Source organism: Pleurodeles waltl, chromosome 3_1 (assembly GCF_031143425.1).
Source record: "Pleurodeles waltl isolate 20211129_DDA chromosome 3_1, aPleWal1.hap1.20221129, whole genome shotgun sequence".
In the NCBI taxonomy this organism is placed as follows: Eukaryota; Metazoa; Chordata; class Amphibia; order Caudata; family Salamandridae; genus Pleurodeles; species Pleurodeles waltl.
This window is the reverse complement of record NC_090440.1, coordinates 873028641-873047771: the sequence shown is the minus strand read 5'-3', so window position 1 is coordinate 873047771 and position 19131 is coordinate 873028641. Positions and strand designations below refer to the sequence as shown.

The 19131-nt window shown below is 43.0% G+C and overlaps 1 protein-coding gene across 1 annotated transcript in view; it reads right to left on the bottom strand.

The window, feature by feature from the left end:
- LOC138284720 (protein argonaute-3) overlaps positions 1–19131 on the bottom strand; it is a 916780-nt gene that overhangs the window by 551167 nt on the left and 346482 nt on the right. The window contains exon 5 of the mRNA XM_069223834.1: positions 8674–8810. Within this exon, the coding sequence (XP_069079935.1) occupies positions 8674–8810 (137 nt within the window). The remainder of the gene's footprint in view (positions 1–8673; positions 8811–19131) is intronic.

Genomic DNA, 19131 nt, shown 5'->3' with positions numbered 1-19131 from the left:
TGTAACTCTCTCAATACCATTTCACCCCATTTTACTCCACTGCACTCTTTGACACACTAATCAACTCTACGCTACTCCACTCTACAACACTTTCAGACACACTACGACACTCCACTCCACTCTACTGCACTTTAATCCACTCTAAACTACGGCACTCCAACACTTTATTCCACTCTATGCTACACTATTCCACTCGACTCCACTCCACTGTATGACACTTTACCCCACTCCACTGTATGCCAATCCACTCTAAGACGCGCTACACTAGTCTATGCAACTCCAATACTCTACTGCACTCAACAATACTATACTCCACCCTAGCCACTGAATGGCACTCGGCTCCACTCTATGCCACGCTACAACACTCTACTCAATTGTGTTCCACTCTAACACTCTATGCAACTCCCTCTACTGCACTCCACCTTAAATTACTACACTCTACTCTAGGACACACTACTCCACTCTACTCCATTCAACACCAATCCACTCTGCACAATTCCATTCTAGGCCACTCTATGCCACTACACTCTACCACACTCTAGGACTCTATGTTCTACGTCACTCCAATCTACCACACTGTACGCCACTCCACTGTACTGTGAGCTTTATAAATATACTAATGTTATGGTTCTCTTTACCAAGCTGTGGGATCAGCTCATGGCCTTGTATGGAGGTCATCCAAAAAAAGAAGGTAGTCCTGCCCCTCTCTTCCCTGTACCAGGTTTTCCTTCTGTGAGAGCAGAAAGAAAATATCTTTGTGATCTGCATGAAAGCCTGGTAAGAGGGACGCTATAGTGCCTCAAAGAAGTCCTACCCTTTCTTTCTATACCCCATCCGGCAATATCCACACACCCTGCCCTCTGTACAGAGCAGATAGAGCAGCAATAGAGCATGGAGGCACTTGTTAGAGTGCCTCAACTTCTATGATCCCCTGTACACAGATTATAGAACAGACTGCAACATTAAACACATGCCAGTTTCGAGCCAAAAAAGCTTTTGCTGAGGTTTTCTTCTGGTTTTTGTCAGTTAGCTTGATGCTCCTTGTCTGTCTTAAGAACTCAATCATCCCTTCTGCCTAGCCATCTTAGTTTACTGCAAAGTGCTCATCACTTCTAAAAAGCCTCAAAGCAATTTGTGAGGATTAGAAAGTAAGTAGCTGTGTATATGCCAAAGACAATACGGACTATGTGCAAGCAATGTTTCCATGACATTATTCTATATAACCACCTCAGTGTGCAGAGATAATGGTGGAGCCTCAAATGTGTAGCAGCAGGGGTTAGAAGTACACTAAGGAGCCACTTGTAACTTCTGGAGAATGGTAGCTTAGGCTTAGGAGAGTTATTTGAGCTTCAACCCTCTCTGAAATAAGAGGCTTTTCAATGAGTCAGGCCACATATCTGTGTTGAGGCACAGATGCCTCGCTCAGGCTGGTTGTCACTTTGTGTCAGACACCCAATTCCTCTTGAAGTAGATCTGGGTTACTTCTACGTACACTGATGTCTAATATTCTGGACTTCCTAGAAATCAACTGGTGTGACCTTGTATGATGAGGATCGTCCAAGCAGATATCCATTGTGGCACTCCATACTCAGTTAGCCCACTAATTAGCCATTCTGGTGTCTGAGAGTCATCCTCGCCCATTTTTCATCAACAGAGGAGCCCTTCCCTATTACTTCCACAAAAACATCCCATTATGTGCCATTCCAGTTGCACTCAGGGGTGAACTGAATCAAAAATCAGCTTTCATGGCTACGGGGTGCTGATATATATTAATTTATTTATTTAATAATTATGGATCACTGAGCTACACTCCATCAAGTAAAACATGTACCTTGCAAAGTGCAACAACAATGCTGTACAGTGTGATATTTACCTTACCATAGCAAAGGCCCAGTTGATGGTGGATGTGGGTATGAGTGCTGTCCTACACAAGTATGGGAAGATCTAGTGAAAAGTTATGTTTTTAAACAATTGCCAGTTAACGATACAGCTGTAAAAATCTAGGGTGCCTTAAGTAATATACACTATAGCTACTTCCAAGATTCATATTTGGAGGCCCAACTGCTGATGGTGGGGCAAGTTTCCTGCCTTGATCATCATGGGATGACACCCAATTCTAGGAATCCACTCCAGTCCCGACTACTCAGTGGCAACATGTGGATAAGTATTACCATCAATACATTTACAGACATTAAGAAAGTGTCAGTAAGAGTATGGGTATTTCGATAGTACTAACTTCTGAATTTTAGTATGTTTCTTAGCAAGAAATGCAGAACTGAAGCTAGACATTACTAAGGCCTAGGCTCTGGGCTGCTCATGGTTCTATATAGGGGAGTGAGCTGGCTGGAGCAGACTCTGATCACAGCTCGGGGTTTGATTGGTTTAGGCCCAGGCAAGAAAACTATTTTACGTGCTGGTAGGGCTAGGGAATGAATTTAAATGGGACTCGGTTATGCTGCATAGCCTGGCCAATCTCTTATGGATTGTGGGCTAGACTACGTTCTGGACCTAGCTGGCCTTCGGGTTGGCTACTGGTTGGTATGGGAACTAGATAGGGCTGGTCTTCAAGCTGGACTGAGGACATGGCAATTCAACTTGATATTGTTAGCATTACAGCAATACTATGTAAGCCAAAGGCAGGTAATACAGCTTGGGTCGCGTGTTTGCCAAGATAGTAATTTAGGGGCCGATTAAGCGATTGACAAACAGAATACATTCCAACAGGATGGTGGGGGATATTACCTCAGCATTCCTGATAGCACCCCAACTGCCAAATTTAGAGATGCGCACCGGCCTGACTGTCATCTCTGTGCCTTGAAAGGAATCACCATTCTATGGTCCCTTCATGGTACAAATGTTTGGTGAACAGCTGCCACTGGTTTTGATGGAAGTTCAATAAACTTTTAGATTTATTTTATTGTTTTTCAGGAACAAACTCGCAAAGCTGGTTTGTGTCTTAAAAAAAAAAAAAAAAAAAAGCTAATGACTCAAACCCTGACAGTTTCCTTCATAGATATGGGGATCACTATTGTTTTTTCTGTCCCTCACGATTAGATCTTTCCTGGTGGTTACAGACAGAAAAAAACACACCACAGCTTCTTCTCTAAATAGAGAAAGCAGCATGATGTCTTTATTCTGACGGTCCCTACTCCGTCAGGCTATCAGAGTAAGCTTCCAATCCTTGGAGCCAACTGGCGCTCAGCCACCAGAAATCCTATGGTCTGGTGGACAGGGTTCACTGTTGTACCCTGTACGCCAAGCTCTAAATCAGCCCCTTTGCCTCTGAACGTTCCAAGGTCAATACAGTGAGCACCATTGTGTTGTGCAACAGCAACCATTATTTGAGATCTTCTAGGCTATTTCGTTTTTGGTGTATGCTATACAGCTTTTAATATAAATTATAACATCGTTGAAATTAAAACAACCAGTCAAAAAGATTGGCAAAAAAGTAAAACAACACAAAAGTTGCTTTTTGTACTAATATCAACATATGTTTATTGCCTAAGACCATACTTATTGTAGCAAGCCTCTGTCAAAGACTCCTTGATGCTCAAATCCAAGGATGACTTTTATAAATTTGACTACATAAGTATCGATGGATGACGCAAGTAACATGGCACTGGATTACCTGCTAGTAGTTCTGTATTAGGTATTCTTTTGCTGCACTGTCAAATAGACATCTTTTAGGACGAGGCCTCTTCACCTTTCTGGAGCACAGGTTTCCCAGGAATTCTTCTGTGGTAAATATGGGTTTTCAGGCTCTCACCCATGATTGCATCTCATCAACAGAACATCATTCAAGAAGGCATTCTGCATTCTCTTTACATGCCAATAAAAGTTAACTGTTCATGGTCCCTGCCTTAAGTTTATTTAGCGTTATTAATCCACTTCTTCATGATATCATCAAAGGAAACCTGGACCTATCTGTCTCTTGGTAACAAGTGCACTTCCCTTTCTTTGTATAAACTTCCCTTTCACCCGATTGAACAATAAAACTTGTATTTTTTTTTACAAACATATTGTGTTTGACTATGTGTGTTTAAGTGCTCTGCATGGGACTAGTTCTTCATTTCTTTACTAACTACATGTATTAAGTGCCTAATATCCGGGAGTGTTGAGGCGCTGATCACGGGGAACCTGCATTCACACACAGGAGCTGTCTGGTGAGCACTGCCCCAGAAAAGCATATAAGGGTGAGGAGAGAAAGGGCATGGAAAGCAGGAAGACACATTGCAAAAAGAAGAAAAGCCCTTCAGAAGAATAGGTGTACCCTGAGTTTGTTTCGTAAAACTATCTAGATAGGAGGCAACTCCGAGTTGAAATGAAAAAAGAAGTGGTGAGGGTGCAGTTTGGTGAGGATATTTGAGAGCAGGGGAGGAAAGTGCCATTTTCATCCATATTGCTTGAGATGTATGAGATAGATGTGAAATTTGAAGGAGGGTATTTGAAGAGTTCCATCTGGAAATGTACAAAGACAGGTGGAGGGCAGGAGTGGTTCGGTTGAATCGAGGAAGTAAGTTGGGGAAAAGTGGTGGAAAGAGTTGTGGTTAGTAAGAGGAGAGAGCGGGGCGCATTGGAAAGGAGTAGTGTTTTACAGCTTGTGAAGCAAAAAGTGGGTCTGAAGTCATGGTGGGAAAAAAACGCTACCAGGCTTGCTGTATAATTTAACTGCCCACACTCTATTTACCACCTGATCAAACAATGTGGTGCAGATGAGGAAAGCCATCAAATGTGAACAAGTATTGAAAAAAAGAAAATCTGAGACGTGGTCTTCCAAACTGTGAACAGTGGATGCTTCTGGATTGCCCAAGTGTGTTCTCATATTGTGTGTGCTGCACCTCAGAGCGCCATCTCTCCTGAGTGTCACTTGAATGTGCGACTGCAAGCAGGCATTAGTCAGCATATGGCACGTGATAAGGGGGGCAGAGGATGGAATCAATTCTGCCCAATGGGCATTAGTCATAAGGATTGTACTGTTATCATTGGATCTGAGGACAAGTCAAATTCTGCTCAAATTTGTACTCTGGAAAAAGTTGCTGAGCTCCTGAGATGCAAGGTTCACTGCCTGCAGAACGTCTTGCATTTTTGACCTACCCCTTATACTGCAAGTTAGAGGGCACTAGAGAGGTGGGACTATCTGACCTGCACTTATTAGCAAAGTGAGTCAAGAGAAAACAGGTGACCGTAGTTCCATGTGTAGGGTGAATCACAGATGCACTAACCATGAGATCATTTGAAGAGATTTCTATCTACCATGGGCCTTTTCTGCAAATGCCCAAAGTTGTCGTCATCAACTACAAAACCAAGTGAGGCATTATTGAGTAACTCAGTGTTGAGAGTTCAAGATGGATTCTCCTGTTTCGAACTGCTATTCCGGGAACTGGGCGTACACTTAAAAAGTGTAATGAAAGGTACTTCGAAAAGCATGCAGAAATCGCAATTTTGCAGAACCTCTTCCATCAAGTTCCATTAAGAGCTTTACATAATATTGATTTCCTTTGTTAGGGATGCCCATGGAGCACAACTCTTTGCCTCAGAACCAATACTGAGCACTTCCCTGGTGGGGAACCCATCATTCTGTAAACATTTTCTATGGAAGTATTTGGAGTCTGTTTTTAAAAACATATTCACAGTGAGGCTAATAAGTGGGGGCTTCTCATCTGAATCACCACACGCTCAGTCAGTGTAACCCTCCATTTACAAGTCATTTCTTAGAGGACTCTGGAGTACGAGTTCTAACTATATATTCCACCAAATCACGTTTGGTGGTAAGCTTGCTTTTAGATAATTCAGACACATTAACACAGCCGTGTAGGATTTCCTTGACTGAATATTTGCTAGGGCCACTGAGCTCTTCTAATGAGGAAAAACTCAGGGTCACTAATGTAAGGATTGTAAGGAGGACTTACTATTTTTTTTGCATAAGAAGAGGACAAGAACAGTGTTGAGACACACAGCGCAACTTTAGAGATACGGCGATGTTAGCGTCCTTCCCGTTCCATTAGGACACATGTCCCATCAGAAAGTACAGTGACTTCCCTATTCATGAAGGTGGAGAAGTACTTCCAGGTCAAGTTTGGAAGAGAAAGAATTTAAACCTGGGCAACTGTGAACATCTTGGGAAGAGAAATAAATTAACTGAATGCAACTGTGAACATCTTGGCTGGCAACTGGGTGTTTTGTTGGGATTTCTTTGCTGTCATACCAGTTCGCACCTGGTCTTCCCTTCAAATGTATCTTTGTTGTTTTTGTTACTCACTTCGGTTTTCACTTGGTGATATCCTGCTTAACATCTGCACCTCTACGATTCAGATTACTACAACTACAAACATGTTTTAGAAACCCACTACTACCATCTGCTCCTCTCTTCTGTGTCTGCTACTGGAGTGTTTACTCTTGCTGTGGGTGGCGTTCTACTCTTAGCCTACAGTGGTGAGACCTGTCAGCTATTTGGCATATACCTATAATAAGCTTTGCAATCATTGTGTAATAATAGTAATAATAATAATAATAACAACAACATTATTATACTGTTTCTGAGCATTGGTTGTGGACAACTATATTATGAAGATTACAGCCTAAGGACTCTGCGGGGCAATTTCAGCTTCTGGTACTGAGGACTCGTAGTAAGGCTCACAGGAAGGCCTGGGGTCGGGATCCATGCCTAAGAGTCCTGAACACTAGCAATAGTACATGTAGCACTTAAGGGCCCATTGGCTGTTTCTCTCATTTTCTGCTGAATTTCCACGTACAAATATGTCAGAGCTGGCAGCTTCTACAATGAAGTATACAACTCAAGTTGGATTACTAAATATAAATATTAATCCCAAGGTGAGGGTCAGTCTCCAAATTTAGTATTTAAGCCACCAGAGACAAATGACCTTCCAAAGTTGAACAAAGACATTAAGGGGGTCATTCTGACTTTGGCGGGCGGCAGAGGCCGCCCGCCAAAGTCCCGCCGTCAGAATACCGCTGCGCGGTCAGAAGACCGCCACGGTAATTCTGAGTTTCCCGCTGGGCTGGCGGGCGACCGCCAGAAGGCCGCCCGCCAGCCCAGCGGGAAACCCCCTTCCATGAGGATGCCGGCTCCGAATGGAGCCGGCGGAGTGGAAGGGGTGCGACGGGTGCAGTTGCACCCGTCGCGATTTTCAGTGTCTGCTTGGCAGACACTGAAAATCTTGGTGGGGCCCTGTTAGGGGGCCCCACGACACCCGTTACCGCCAACCAGGTTCTGGCGGTCAAAACAGCCAGAACCAGGCTGGCGGTAAGGGGGTCGGAATCCCCATGGCGGCGCTGCCTGCAGCGCCGCCATGGAGGATTCCCTAGGGCAGCGGGAAACCGGCGGGACACCGCCGGTTTCCCGTTTCTGACCGCGGTTGTACCGCCGCGGTCAGAATGCCCATCGATGCACCGCCAGCCTGTGGGCGGTGCATCCGCGGTCCCCGGCCCTGGCGGTAGTCTACCGCCAGGGTCGGAATGACTCCCTAAATGTCCAAATGCATAAATGATGAATTAGGGACTCTGCTAACTGAATCTAGAACTCCCATGATTCAGTCTATTTAAAATAATCACCCGTTACATTCAGCCTTTGGATTTTCCGAAGTGCACATAAATAACGCATCTGACATTATCCCCACATTGCTGATTCTTTTTTTCAACAATACTCTAATTTATCCAGTAAGTTAACAATGTTACAGTAAACATCTGAACACAAACCAATATTTAACTAGGTTCCGCATAATCACTAGCATTATAGCATCAGTTTGCCTACATTTTACTTTTGATATCCATAGACTACTGACCGGTGCTAACCTTACCGTGCCCATAGCAGATGCACTTTCTCTCAAAACCAATTAGAGATGAGTTAAACAGATTCACTGACAACTGAATATGTCTCACCTACTATTTTGTTTACTGGCTTTGTGGTTTATTTCTCCTCTCCCTCCAGAAGCTTTTCAAGCAGCTGCGCCACTCAATGTTATTCTTATGTGTGGATGCATACGGCTCTAAAACTACACTATAAGTTGTTTTGGTGACATTTGCTAGTGTGTTTGAATAATACAAGAGACTTACACATCTGAACGAGATCTCTCGCCAGATGAACTAATGCTATCACTGACCGTTTGCACACGACTACATACTCAAAATGCTCATAAGAAACTGCCTGATTAATCTAAAGAATGCATTGTAGGCACCAAAACATACTCCTAGTAAAAGTTATGCTGACACTTTTTGAATGAAAGAACGCACTCTTTGTTGCTAGAATTATCCAGACATTGACAACAAGCATTTCTGGATCAGTAAGTAATTAATAACAAATCATCAACGTTTACACATTAGTAGACGTGACCTATTATAAACATTTGTGATGTAAGATGTCAAATACTTATACAGATTCTTTAGAGTGCAAATATATTCAGATTATGTGGGTGAGCTTGAGTTATTTATATAAGTATGAAGCTCAACTGCCCAGCGTGCGTATGTATCTAGGCCCACAAAAGGTATGCAGAGGGAAACTCTCAATTTCCTAAACTGACACTGCTAACACTGTGAAAACCAATGCCCAACAAGAGGGGGCTGTAGAAGAAGAAACAATTAGGCACACAAAAAACTGTACTTCTCCATCAGGTGGTTTTGAAGAACATATTAATTGAAAAATATCATAAGACTTACCATCAATATTGAGCATCATTTTCCACATAGCAGGTCGAACGGATTGGTGGAATCCAAACCAGACCTCTCTACCACCCCCCAAAGGGTGGTCATAGCCCTCTGGCGCAGAGAAGAAAGAACGGCCCACAGGGGTATATCTAGAATTAAAAAAAGGACCAGTAAACTACTTGAAACATGGGTTCTTGATAAAGCATCTTCTATGTACAGATTGCCAACATGGTCGGCATCCTCAACATCACCAAATGGATGCTGAGGATGCCAAAATCACAGTTAATCAACTAGTGGCAAACTGTGCATTGTTGATGCAAAACTAGATTATTTTACAACTTAACCGAGAATAGTTTACCAAAAAGAAGAAAACAGCAGAGCATACTCAGAATTGACAAAGAGAAACGTTAGAGTCCTACTTCCCCACTGCAAGTAACCATTTCTTATGAAGTAAGTGAACACTAGTGGCTTTAGGAACAACCCTGCACATAATGGCTGGTGCTCAGATGTCAAAAAGACACTTTTAAATCTTGTTCACAGAAAACAACTATTCAAGAGCAATCTTGATTCTTGGTTACGTCAAAAAACAAGTCAGAAATGTAGCAAGACTTTTTTTTTTTTTTTACTATTGTAGCTTTTCATTAGCGATTACTCAGTCATCTGAGACCCGTCCGACGCAGATGCTGTATATTTTTTGGCTCAGCGACTGCAGTAAATAGTTGAACTTTTATATCAAATGATGTTCTCTACTGGAGAACAAGAGATGTCAAGATTTAGAAAACAACCTAAACATTTTTGCTTGTTGTGGCTATAGGCTGGCCTGTTTCCGCTTGCTCCCAGACGTGTAGCATGCGCAAAGGAGTCTGGGTGCTCAACTGACATTGACCTACAGATGTACAATTAAATCACCTCACAACAGAAAACTTTCAGAGCAATAGTAAGAACCCTTGTATGCTCCTCAGGTAAACACAGGTTGTGAAAATACCAAGCTCTCTGAAAAATGTTCTGTGATAAGTGGCATGCCATGCTTATCGTGGGCAGTGACAACCACTCAGTGACTACAGGAAAGTACACCAACTTAAACATACCAAAGCAAGGGTTTGCTCAAAGTAATTCAATCATCGATACAGTTTGCTTTAAGCTTGATTCACAGAGAAATAGAGGAAATCAATTCAGAAGCAAATCAGATACCCCCAGGTTCCAAAGATTGCTGTTAGTACCAAACACTTAATGCCTGTTGCATGTTACATATATACTGTTCAAGCACAGGGCATAAAGTGTGTCTCCATCATGTTCTTCAGGAAGATTAGGTGGCATGAAGAAAATTGCAATGTACAGTAGCCATTCTGAAACAAGCATATTTTACCATGGCCAACAAGACAGATATCTTGTATACACAGTAGTAACAATGTTTGCCATGACACGTTGCCATGGTTTGCCCTCAATGCACGTCTGTGCCTCCATAAAATGTAAGCCAAGGGCTAGGTACTAAGTGCACTCAACAAGGTAGCAATTAGAACAAAAGGAGATGAGGGCAGACTGAAATAATGTTTTCCACTGGCCACCAATGAAGGTTGTTTGAGATTACTAGCCGAAGAAACAAACATTTAGACCACAGGACTATACATTTGACAGTTTAAAGGTTCTAATAAAGGAGAAGCTGCTGAGGAACTGTAAGTCCAGGATCACAGGGGTTTGTCTAAAGAGACTGTGTGAAAAATAGCTTTGATAAACAAATTTAAAAAAAAGCACACATGCGTCCAGGCAAAAATAATGTTACTATGATACTTAAGAAAATCCAAGAGAATTATATCTGAGATAATATAAAGTGCGTCAGATGGCCTATTTTTTGGCAGATGGCCCCCACCTGCCAAACTTTAAATCAGGTCCTAAGTCTTGGACACTTTGACTTTGCAAGCCACGCGGCACACTAGCACACAATTATCAGCGTTTATGGGTGTGCCTCAATTTCTAATGGCCTCTAAGGAGATTCTTTCATCTGTGGACTAATTTTTAAGTTTCCCTGTTCTCATCACTGATAATAGGCATGTCACAGTCTTGTGGTGTCCAGGTACCACTACCTATTTAAATTTTGAAGCCCGTGAGCATCAGGTCTCATATCTTCATGCCCGCCTGAATATTACACACAAGTGTCACCACTCTCTCCCAGCCGCCCATCGCTCCTTCTCCTTCCCCCATGCCATAATGTTGAATCCATTATCTCCAAATTTGATAAAAATGTACTAGGACATCCTCTGTATTCATGTCATTTTTTAAGCCCCCATATGCAGGTCCATACCGTTTTGCCACTCTTTTTGTAGGGACGTTTGGAGAGCCTCACACTCTGGCTATGTCACTTTTTTGCTATTATCAGTCCCAGTGTATATAACATGAGTTTAGCCCGTGGAAGGTCTATATCATTTGAAATTCCCAGGAGCACATATTGGCAATAGGGGAATTTTGCATTCCAACAACTGACCCAGCTCATGGAGTACGTGGGACTCATGTATTCTGTTACAACCCCAGATTGTGTAGAGAAGGAAGAATTTTTCCCAATCATTTTATATCCACTCTATTTGCCGTATTCCTCAAATATTTTGAAGATCTGTGGGACAGGAGTTTGGGGTTGCACAGCTTATAGTAGGATATCATCGGTGTACATTGACATCTTTTCTTCTACTTAACTAGTGTTTGCCTTGAATCTTTTTGATTTCTCCCAGTGACCTAACCCAGTATTTCAGTGGTTCTATGCACATCACAAATACGTGGGAAAGGTGGACATCCCAGCAACATGATTCTTTTCCGTGCAAATGAGTGAGATATCGCCCATTAACTTTGACTAAGCTGCGGGACTGCAATAACGAAGAGTCACCCATCTGGAGAAGATCAGGCCAAATCAAAACTGCTGTAACAATGCAAATATAAACTGCCAATGTATTGAATCAAACACCTTTTCAGCATCTGATGAAATTATCACTAGGGGCTCTACTTGGATCTGTATTAGAGCCAGCCAGTTATGTAATCTACACAAATTATGCCTGGTGGAGCATAGTGGCATGAAGCCGGATTGATCTTTGTGTGTAAGGGAAGTTATAACACTCTAGACCTTGTTTCTAGGATTGATGCCAAGATTTTTGTCTCCATATTGAGCAGGAAGATCTGTCGGTAAGAGGTGCTGTCATCAATGAATTTCCTTTCCTTGTGGATAACTGCAATAATTCCACGTCTAAAGTTTGAGGGGAGAGATGCTTTCTCCTGGGTCTCCATATAAAATAGGCCTGTACTAAGTGGAGTGGCAGTAACAGAGGAAGTTTCTTACACAATTCCGCTGGTACCCCTGTTGTAAAGCCATTTTAGTTATAGCTCCATGCACATTATTTTAGCATACTAGGCCTGCCGCTGTGCACTTTAACCTAGATATTGTTTATTCAGCTTCATTTTATTATTCTTACAATAGCCACTTTTGCGGTCTTGTTTTATTTCCCTCTATCTAGCTGTTTTTGCCTGGGCCAGCACTGCGTTCTCAAACAAGACATTCTTGCTCACTCTGTGCTTCTTTCAAGGCTGTAGTAAGATAGGTTGCCGGTGAACGTGGTACAAGTTTTGTCTCTGACATTCATAGAACAACACACATCCTTATGTTGGGACATTTTCTCAGAACATCAGCTGTTTTATTATAAAAACACTTCCCTGTCCCTTACATGTTAGAGGAAGATTCCAGCCAGAGAACCACAACTGTATGCTGATTGCTGAATGCTTCGCTACAGCTGCTTATGCAGACTTTAGGCCTTTGCTCAGGTATGGGGGATGATGTCTTCCTAGAGGAACCTCAAGGGCAGAATTAGAGCTTTACATGCTGTGCTCTATTATATCCTTGGTAGGAATTAGTCTATTGACTCTAGTGACAATATAGTAGCGTTATTTCTATGCTTTACTCTCCTTGTGACAATTTGAATCTTGTCATGCTGTATCGTCCTGGTTATTGCAGCACATGCTTTGCTATCTAAGATGCAGTCGCTTCATTAAAATCTTATTGAAACATATACTGCCTCTGTTTGTCATTGTGTATGTGAGACTAATGTAACTGAGAGAAAAGGTTGAGACCTGAGTGACCACGATTTCCCTGAGAAATAAATTATGTTATGCGCCCGGCTGCCCAATCATCCCTGCCCTTGGGTCGAGATGAGGCACTGCTAGTTAGCAGGACCAAAACCCAGATTGGGGCGACAGGTGTCACCTGTAGTGGGTCAGACTCAGTCTCCCACACCGCAGGCAATTCTGCCACTCAAAATCCAGTAGTCTCATAAGAATAATGAGAGCCTACGCGACACCCCATTGGGGCTAGGTGTCTTCCCACTTTTCATGTACTTAATGGCTTCCTGGACTTCCTCCACCTCTATATGCTGGTCCGTCCCCCACATCCCACCATCTCCTCCTCTCCCCACAATGGGCGATCCAGTGAGTTTAAGAATTGCTTCATTGTGCTGTCATTGGAACAAAGTAACTGCCTCGTAGAAGGCACTGTAGTATTGCACAAAAGTGTGTGCTATTTTCAGGTCAGAGTTCCTAGCTTCATCCCTATTGTCTGTTATCATCTCCACCCATCTAGTGTTTTCCTCTGTTTTACTAAGCCAGGCCAAGAGGCAGCCAGCCTTATCCCCAGTCTCAGAGCTTGTTTTGTGTTGGCTGAAACGTTTGGCATGCCACATCGTATATCCTGTTCTGGTACTCCTGTTTAAGTGTTGCCAATGGTCTCTATTTTTTGGGAGCAGGGGAGGATGGGGTGGAAGGTGGCTATTAATCAATGTGTTTTCTGATGCAGTAATTTGGCTTCTATTGAATTGGTCTATTATTATAATTTACGCTTTTCCTTACAAATTACAATATTGTGTATCTTATCCCAGAGTACTGTCTAATATGCTTACCATATTATCATCTGGGAATCCACTGGTCTCTCGTTTTCTTTAAGGTATGCTTCAGAGTCTACCTTAATCTTGCCCATAACCATTGAGTCTTCCAGTTCCGATGCAATCAGTCTCAAGTTATTCCCCCCTTACGGGAAGTGGGGAATACCTAGATCTCCTTCCTGATCTCGCTCCCATAACCACAGCCATTGGTGAGAGATCTCAGATCCCTTTTGCCTCTACTGAGGGACGTTAGGTTATTGGAATAAATATATGGTCCCATTTGGGAAATGTTTTATTTGCCCCTACATAGTAGGCCTACCGCCCGTCTCTAGAGTGCTTCAATCTTTATGTGACTGTAAGGTGCAATGCCCTAGCAAAATGAGACTGGTGTGTTGCTTTTGATGCATGCATCAGTGAGCAGGTGGTTCTGCAAATTTTAGATGCCATGACATTTTTAAATTCTCCTTCAGTATGAATATGGGGGAATCTGCGTCCAGCAATACAGCCCCAACCTTATCCAGAATTTCAGGGGTAGTGCATAAACATTAATTATAGTAATGATTTGACTCCTCCAGGTCCCTTGTATTTCAATAAAGCACCCATTTTGTTCAGTCTATCGCTTATCTGTCTGAAAAGGTGGGGTTTTCCTTGCAAGGATTGCTACCCCTCTGGGTCCCTGGGAGAAGCCCGCATGAGCCAGACACACTGACTTCTTCTCAGGAATTTACATTCCCTGACGATTAAACATGTCTTGAACAACACTATCTGGGGCATGATGCCTCAGATATTGGACTACAATCCCCTTGGTAGCAAATTTTATTCCTCTGGTTTCTCTCCTGCCCTGTGTTTGTATCCTCTCTGGGAATAATGGTTAATCTGCGTACAGTCATTCCAATTTTAAACAAAAACACTTTCAACTTAATTTCCAGCCCAACCACACTTTCCCTATGGCTCTCTGGCTCTGCAACAGTTTGTGACCCTTACTTCAGAAATGTCTGTCACTCACCTTCCCTCTCTCTGAAACGCCATTTACTACAAAACTAATACACACACATTACTCTCACCACTCCATTCAGCATTTTTTTGGTGATGGTGGCAACCACCCGAGAAAAAGTATTGAAAGCCACTGACAGATCTAGCAAAATGAGGACTACATTAAGCCCTAAATCAAGACCTGACTTAATGGCTTCTGTATTTTCCAGTAATGCTGTTTCAGTGCTGTGTCGTGCCCGGAACCTAGATTGAATTGGATGCAAAAGGTTACCAGCAGCTAGGAACTCAGAGAGCTGGATTTTCATAATCTTTTCAAGACTCTTAGAGGTGGGAAGTAGCAGCCAGACCTGTCTAAATTTTGCAAAAACCTTAGGGCCAGCATTGGCTTTCTTTAACAGGGAAAATACATTTGCCTTCTTCCACCAGGCTGGCACTACCCCAGCCTGTAGGGAGGCCAACAAAAACTCCAGGTATACTGGGCTAATCGACTCAACAATTTGTTTTAACATGTAAGGAGGGTACGAATAAAAGGGAGAGCTGGACTTACATCTCTTAAGATGGTCCTTCAGCTCCTCTTCCTTAGAAGATAGAAATTGTACCAACTTCATATTGGCTATAGGCAACACTGTGCTCTCCGACAAGTTAGCTGGATCCCTACAGTTAAGCCACTGTACATTTGTTCTTTCTAGCATTTTGCATTCTTTTCTTTCTAGAGCAAGATCATGTGAGAACCAGCGGGCTGAACGTGATTGTTCACCCTTTCAGGAGGTCGTTCTTGCCACCACCACTTCAGCTGCATCCACTAGCCATTTATTAATTAAAATATCATCCACATCGACCTCTCCTGTGAGCACTGGTTTAAAGGACATTAAAACCATTTGGAGATCTGCAATTATTACTCTATTTCATGACCTCCTCGCAGATGCCTGAGTGTCTACCCTGCTCTCCTTAGGTACTGGTAGAGGTCAAGAAAAGAGAAGTAGCATATGGTCAGACCAAAGTATGTGTCTCGGAGTGTCCAAGTGAACAGAAAGGTTAGACAATATTCCATCTATGGCATGCTCAGCCCTATGCGTTGGGCCCATGGGGAACACTGAAAGGTTAAAAGCCGCTAGTGTTTCTATAAAGCCATGTTGTTCACCTGGGTATTAAAATCGTCTAACACCTTTATGTATATATTATATGGTGTTTCACCTTCTTGTGACCCAGAATTGGTTCAATGGTGGAAGGGCCGATCATGCTTATTGCTTAGATCCATCCCTCAAGAGCTTTCCCCGAATCCTATCTACGTTATATGGTTCGCCGATCCCCCAAGATTCTGCTTCTATCACCAAAATGGTGCTGCTGGCCTGGAGAACTGCCCTGGCACACATTCTATGGGTGACAAAACTTACACAACAAGCACCTCTCTGGCAAGGCATCTGGCTCCGTGACACAGCACAAAACTGCAGGGCTTTGCGCAGTGGGCCATCATTGGCCTGTCACGATTGGGAAATGTCTTGTTGGGTACATACATGAAGTCATTTCGAGACCTTCAGCTTGAGTATGCACTTACTAACAATGCAGTTTTATAAATACCTAAAATTGTGTCACGCCCTTCACACCCAGGTCCCCAGAACTGACCCCCATTCCGGAATTTAACCTCTTAGATGCCAAACTTCTTACATTAGGAAAGGGGAAAATATCTCAAATCTATCACACACTTATCCTTAATACCCAAGGAGACCTAGCTTATCTTAGATCCCATTAAGAGGACTGAGTAGGGCCCATGAAAATGATGACTGGCAGAATGCCTTGATGGCCCGCAGAACACTAACTACTTCTTCCCGCCTGCGGCTGATCCAGCTTTACTACCTCCATGAGGCGTATCTCTCCCCACAGTGGCTTCACCATGTAGGTCTGTGCCCAGAATCTGATTGCCCCTGTTGTAGCACCGTCTCGGCTGATTTCTACCATATGATATGGGATTGTACTCAAATTCAGTACTACTGGTCGGCTGTGTATTCTTGAGGGATCACAAGTTGTAGGTCAGGACAAGAGTCCTCCCTCATCCATGTTTCTGTCAAAAAAAAGGGCATCTAGCTGGCTATCCACCCTAAAATTGTAAATATGAAGAGCGTGTTTGTGTAAGGGGCGTGTATTAATCAAAGCAGCATTGAATTTGCCCAGGGTAGTGACTGTGTCTGCTAAACCCCTGACCATACTATTTAGAGGCAGCAAAGATAATTTACACTTCAAGCAAGAGACCAGGCCTTCACAACCCACTAAGAAAGGGTACAAATAGTCATATGCCTAACCTTCATACCTCGTTGTTCAGCCACCAAATACACTATCCTTGGGCATCCTTCTGGGCAGGGCCTGCATAGTAGCCTGTGCCGGGGCTGTCGGGACATTGATGGACACAGACAGGCTTGCTTTAGAAGCCCCAGTTGCGTGCCGCTACGCGTGCTGCTGCGCATCCATGCTGTGGCCATATTATACGAGGTGCTCAACCCCTCCTCCAGGACACTAGAAAGCACAGAGCACAAAATGGCACTGCTCAGTGTCGTGCTTTCTCACTCAAAGAAAGACGACTGAATTCCCCCACTAAGTGAGCAAAGACCTTCAAATTCAAGCCTCACAGGTAAACATAGGTTAAAAGCATGTAAAAGTTTGTTCTAACAGATTCTTAAAATTGTTTTAAAAAAAACTACTCCGCCAAGTGCAAAAAAGAGACCTCTCCTGACTCTGGCTAAGTGTGAGGGATTACTACTGGACACACTGACAGGGAGGGACTGGCTACGAGTTCATGAGGTGGTCCGCAGAGCCAGCTCTAATGCTAGGTTTAAACTGACACCATATAACTTATTCATCGAACCTAACTCTCTCCCAAGACTTTACATGTAATTTACCATACACGTTCTGACACGTGCCCCCCAGTGCCGAAGGCTCACAGCTGACTTCATACACATGATCTGGGACTGTGTGGCTCCCTCCGCATAATGGCGACTGATACTTGACAATCTCAATGGAGATAAGTATTACTAAGCCTAATCCCCTCCCCCTCTGGTAAGAATCTTAGCAGGAAATTGGTCTTACTGGGCCTTACACTAGCAAAATACAGAATAGCTTTAAAATGGATGAGTTCCACAGAAGCTCGGTAGGATGGGAGAGGGCTAAATGTGTTGATATGATCTTATTGATGGACTATTTGACACACCTGTCTTCTGTTTCTACATGCAGCATTCTTATTGTTTGCCTCATTACAAAACTCAATAAACAGCATTTAAAAAAATAAAAGTACATGCTTGGTCATGGAGGCTGTGTATATTGTTGGAAGTAAACCTGTTGTTGATATTATGGCTGATAACAGTATGACTTAAAGTTTCTTCAATATGTCCTCTAGCATATCGAAAAATTTGATAATTACTCTGCTGTAGTGCACCCTGCAATCTTGCATTTTCTGTATCAGACTTTATAGTCTGGAGGGCTTCGTATACATAACTGCCAAACAAGGCCTTCCTATCGTGTGAAATACCCACAGTCTTTGCCTTGACTTCAAGTCTAAAAGGAGGTTACTTTGAGTCAATCTTGCCTTTTTAGGACTGCTGTGTCTGCTAGCTGGCAAAAGACATATGCAAACAAATCCATGGCTGTGTTGTTTATCTCTGCGATGTTCCTTCACCCTTCTGCATAACCGCTTTAGCCTCATTCTTCTTGTCCACTGGCAGAAATTCAAAATAGGCTCCTAAATCTGACCATCTCTGTCTATTGTAGCTGCCTAGTATGGTTAGGGGATTGGAAGCTCGAATGGTGGTAGCTGCCACTGCCAAACAATGTTTGTCTACACTGCCTAATTGACTCTCTCCTTGTGAGGAGGAGCGGAATAAGGGACAGATGGGTTCCTAGAATGTCTCTGGCCAGCTTGCAATAATACCGAAGTTTGGATGCAGGTGTCCTATAAAGCAAGCCGGTGAACTATTTGGCACCTTATACTTCTTGTTCAGAAGTGGCACAATCACAGCCGATATTTGCTGGGTTCTTTATCTGTTTCAAACCCTCTGCCCATATGTGGTCTATATTTAGTATAGATTTAACAGACTTGCATGCTGTTCTTTAAAATGATAAAGGAAACATTCTGTCTGTTTTACAGAATAGGGAGTTCAAATCTCTTTTACGTTTTGTCAAAGAGAGCATAAAACCTTCCTATATTGTCAAGAGGAAAACTAGCCATCGGTGAAGTAGGCACAGATGAAAGAGGTGCCACATAATCTTCCCATTCGGAACCAGCAAAAGTAGGCAGGCTATTTCACCCTCCTCTTGTTCTTCATCATCATTGTAGACATCCTTTTTCAGTAATGGGTGGAAGAATTCTTAGTGGTGGAATTTGTTCTAGATGTGAGCCAGAACTTCCTATGGTGTGGCCGAATCGAGGACTATGTGGAGAAACCTACCGGAGAGCCACCAGACTCCAAAATTTCCTGTAGTTGTCAGCTAATATATGATGATTTGTGACGAGAGCTATGAGTACCTGCATCATCTGAGCCTGGTACTACTCTTGAACATCCTATGCCTCGTATATTGCTCTGCA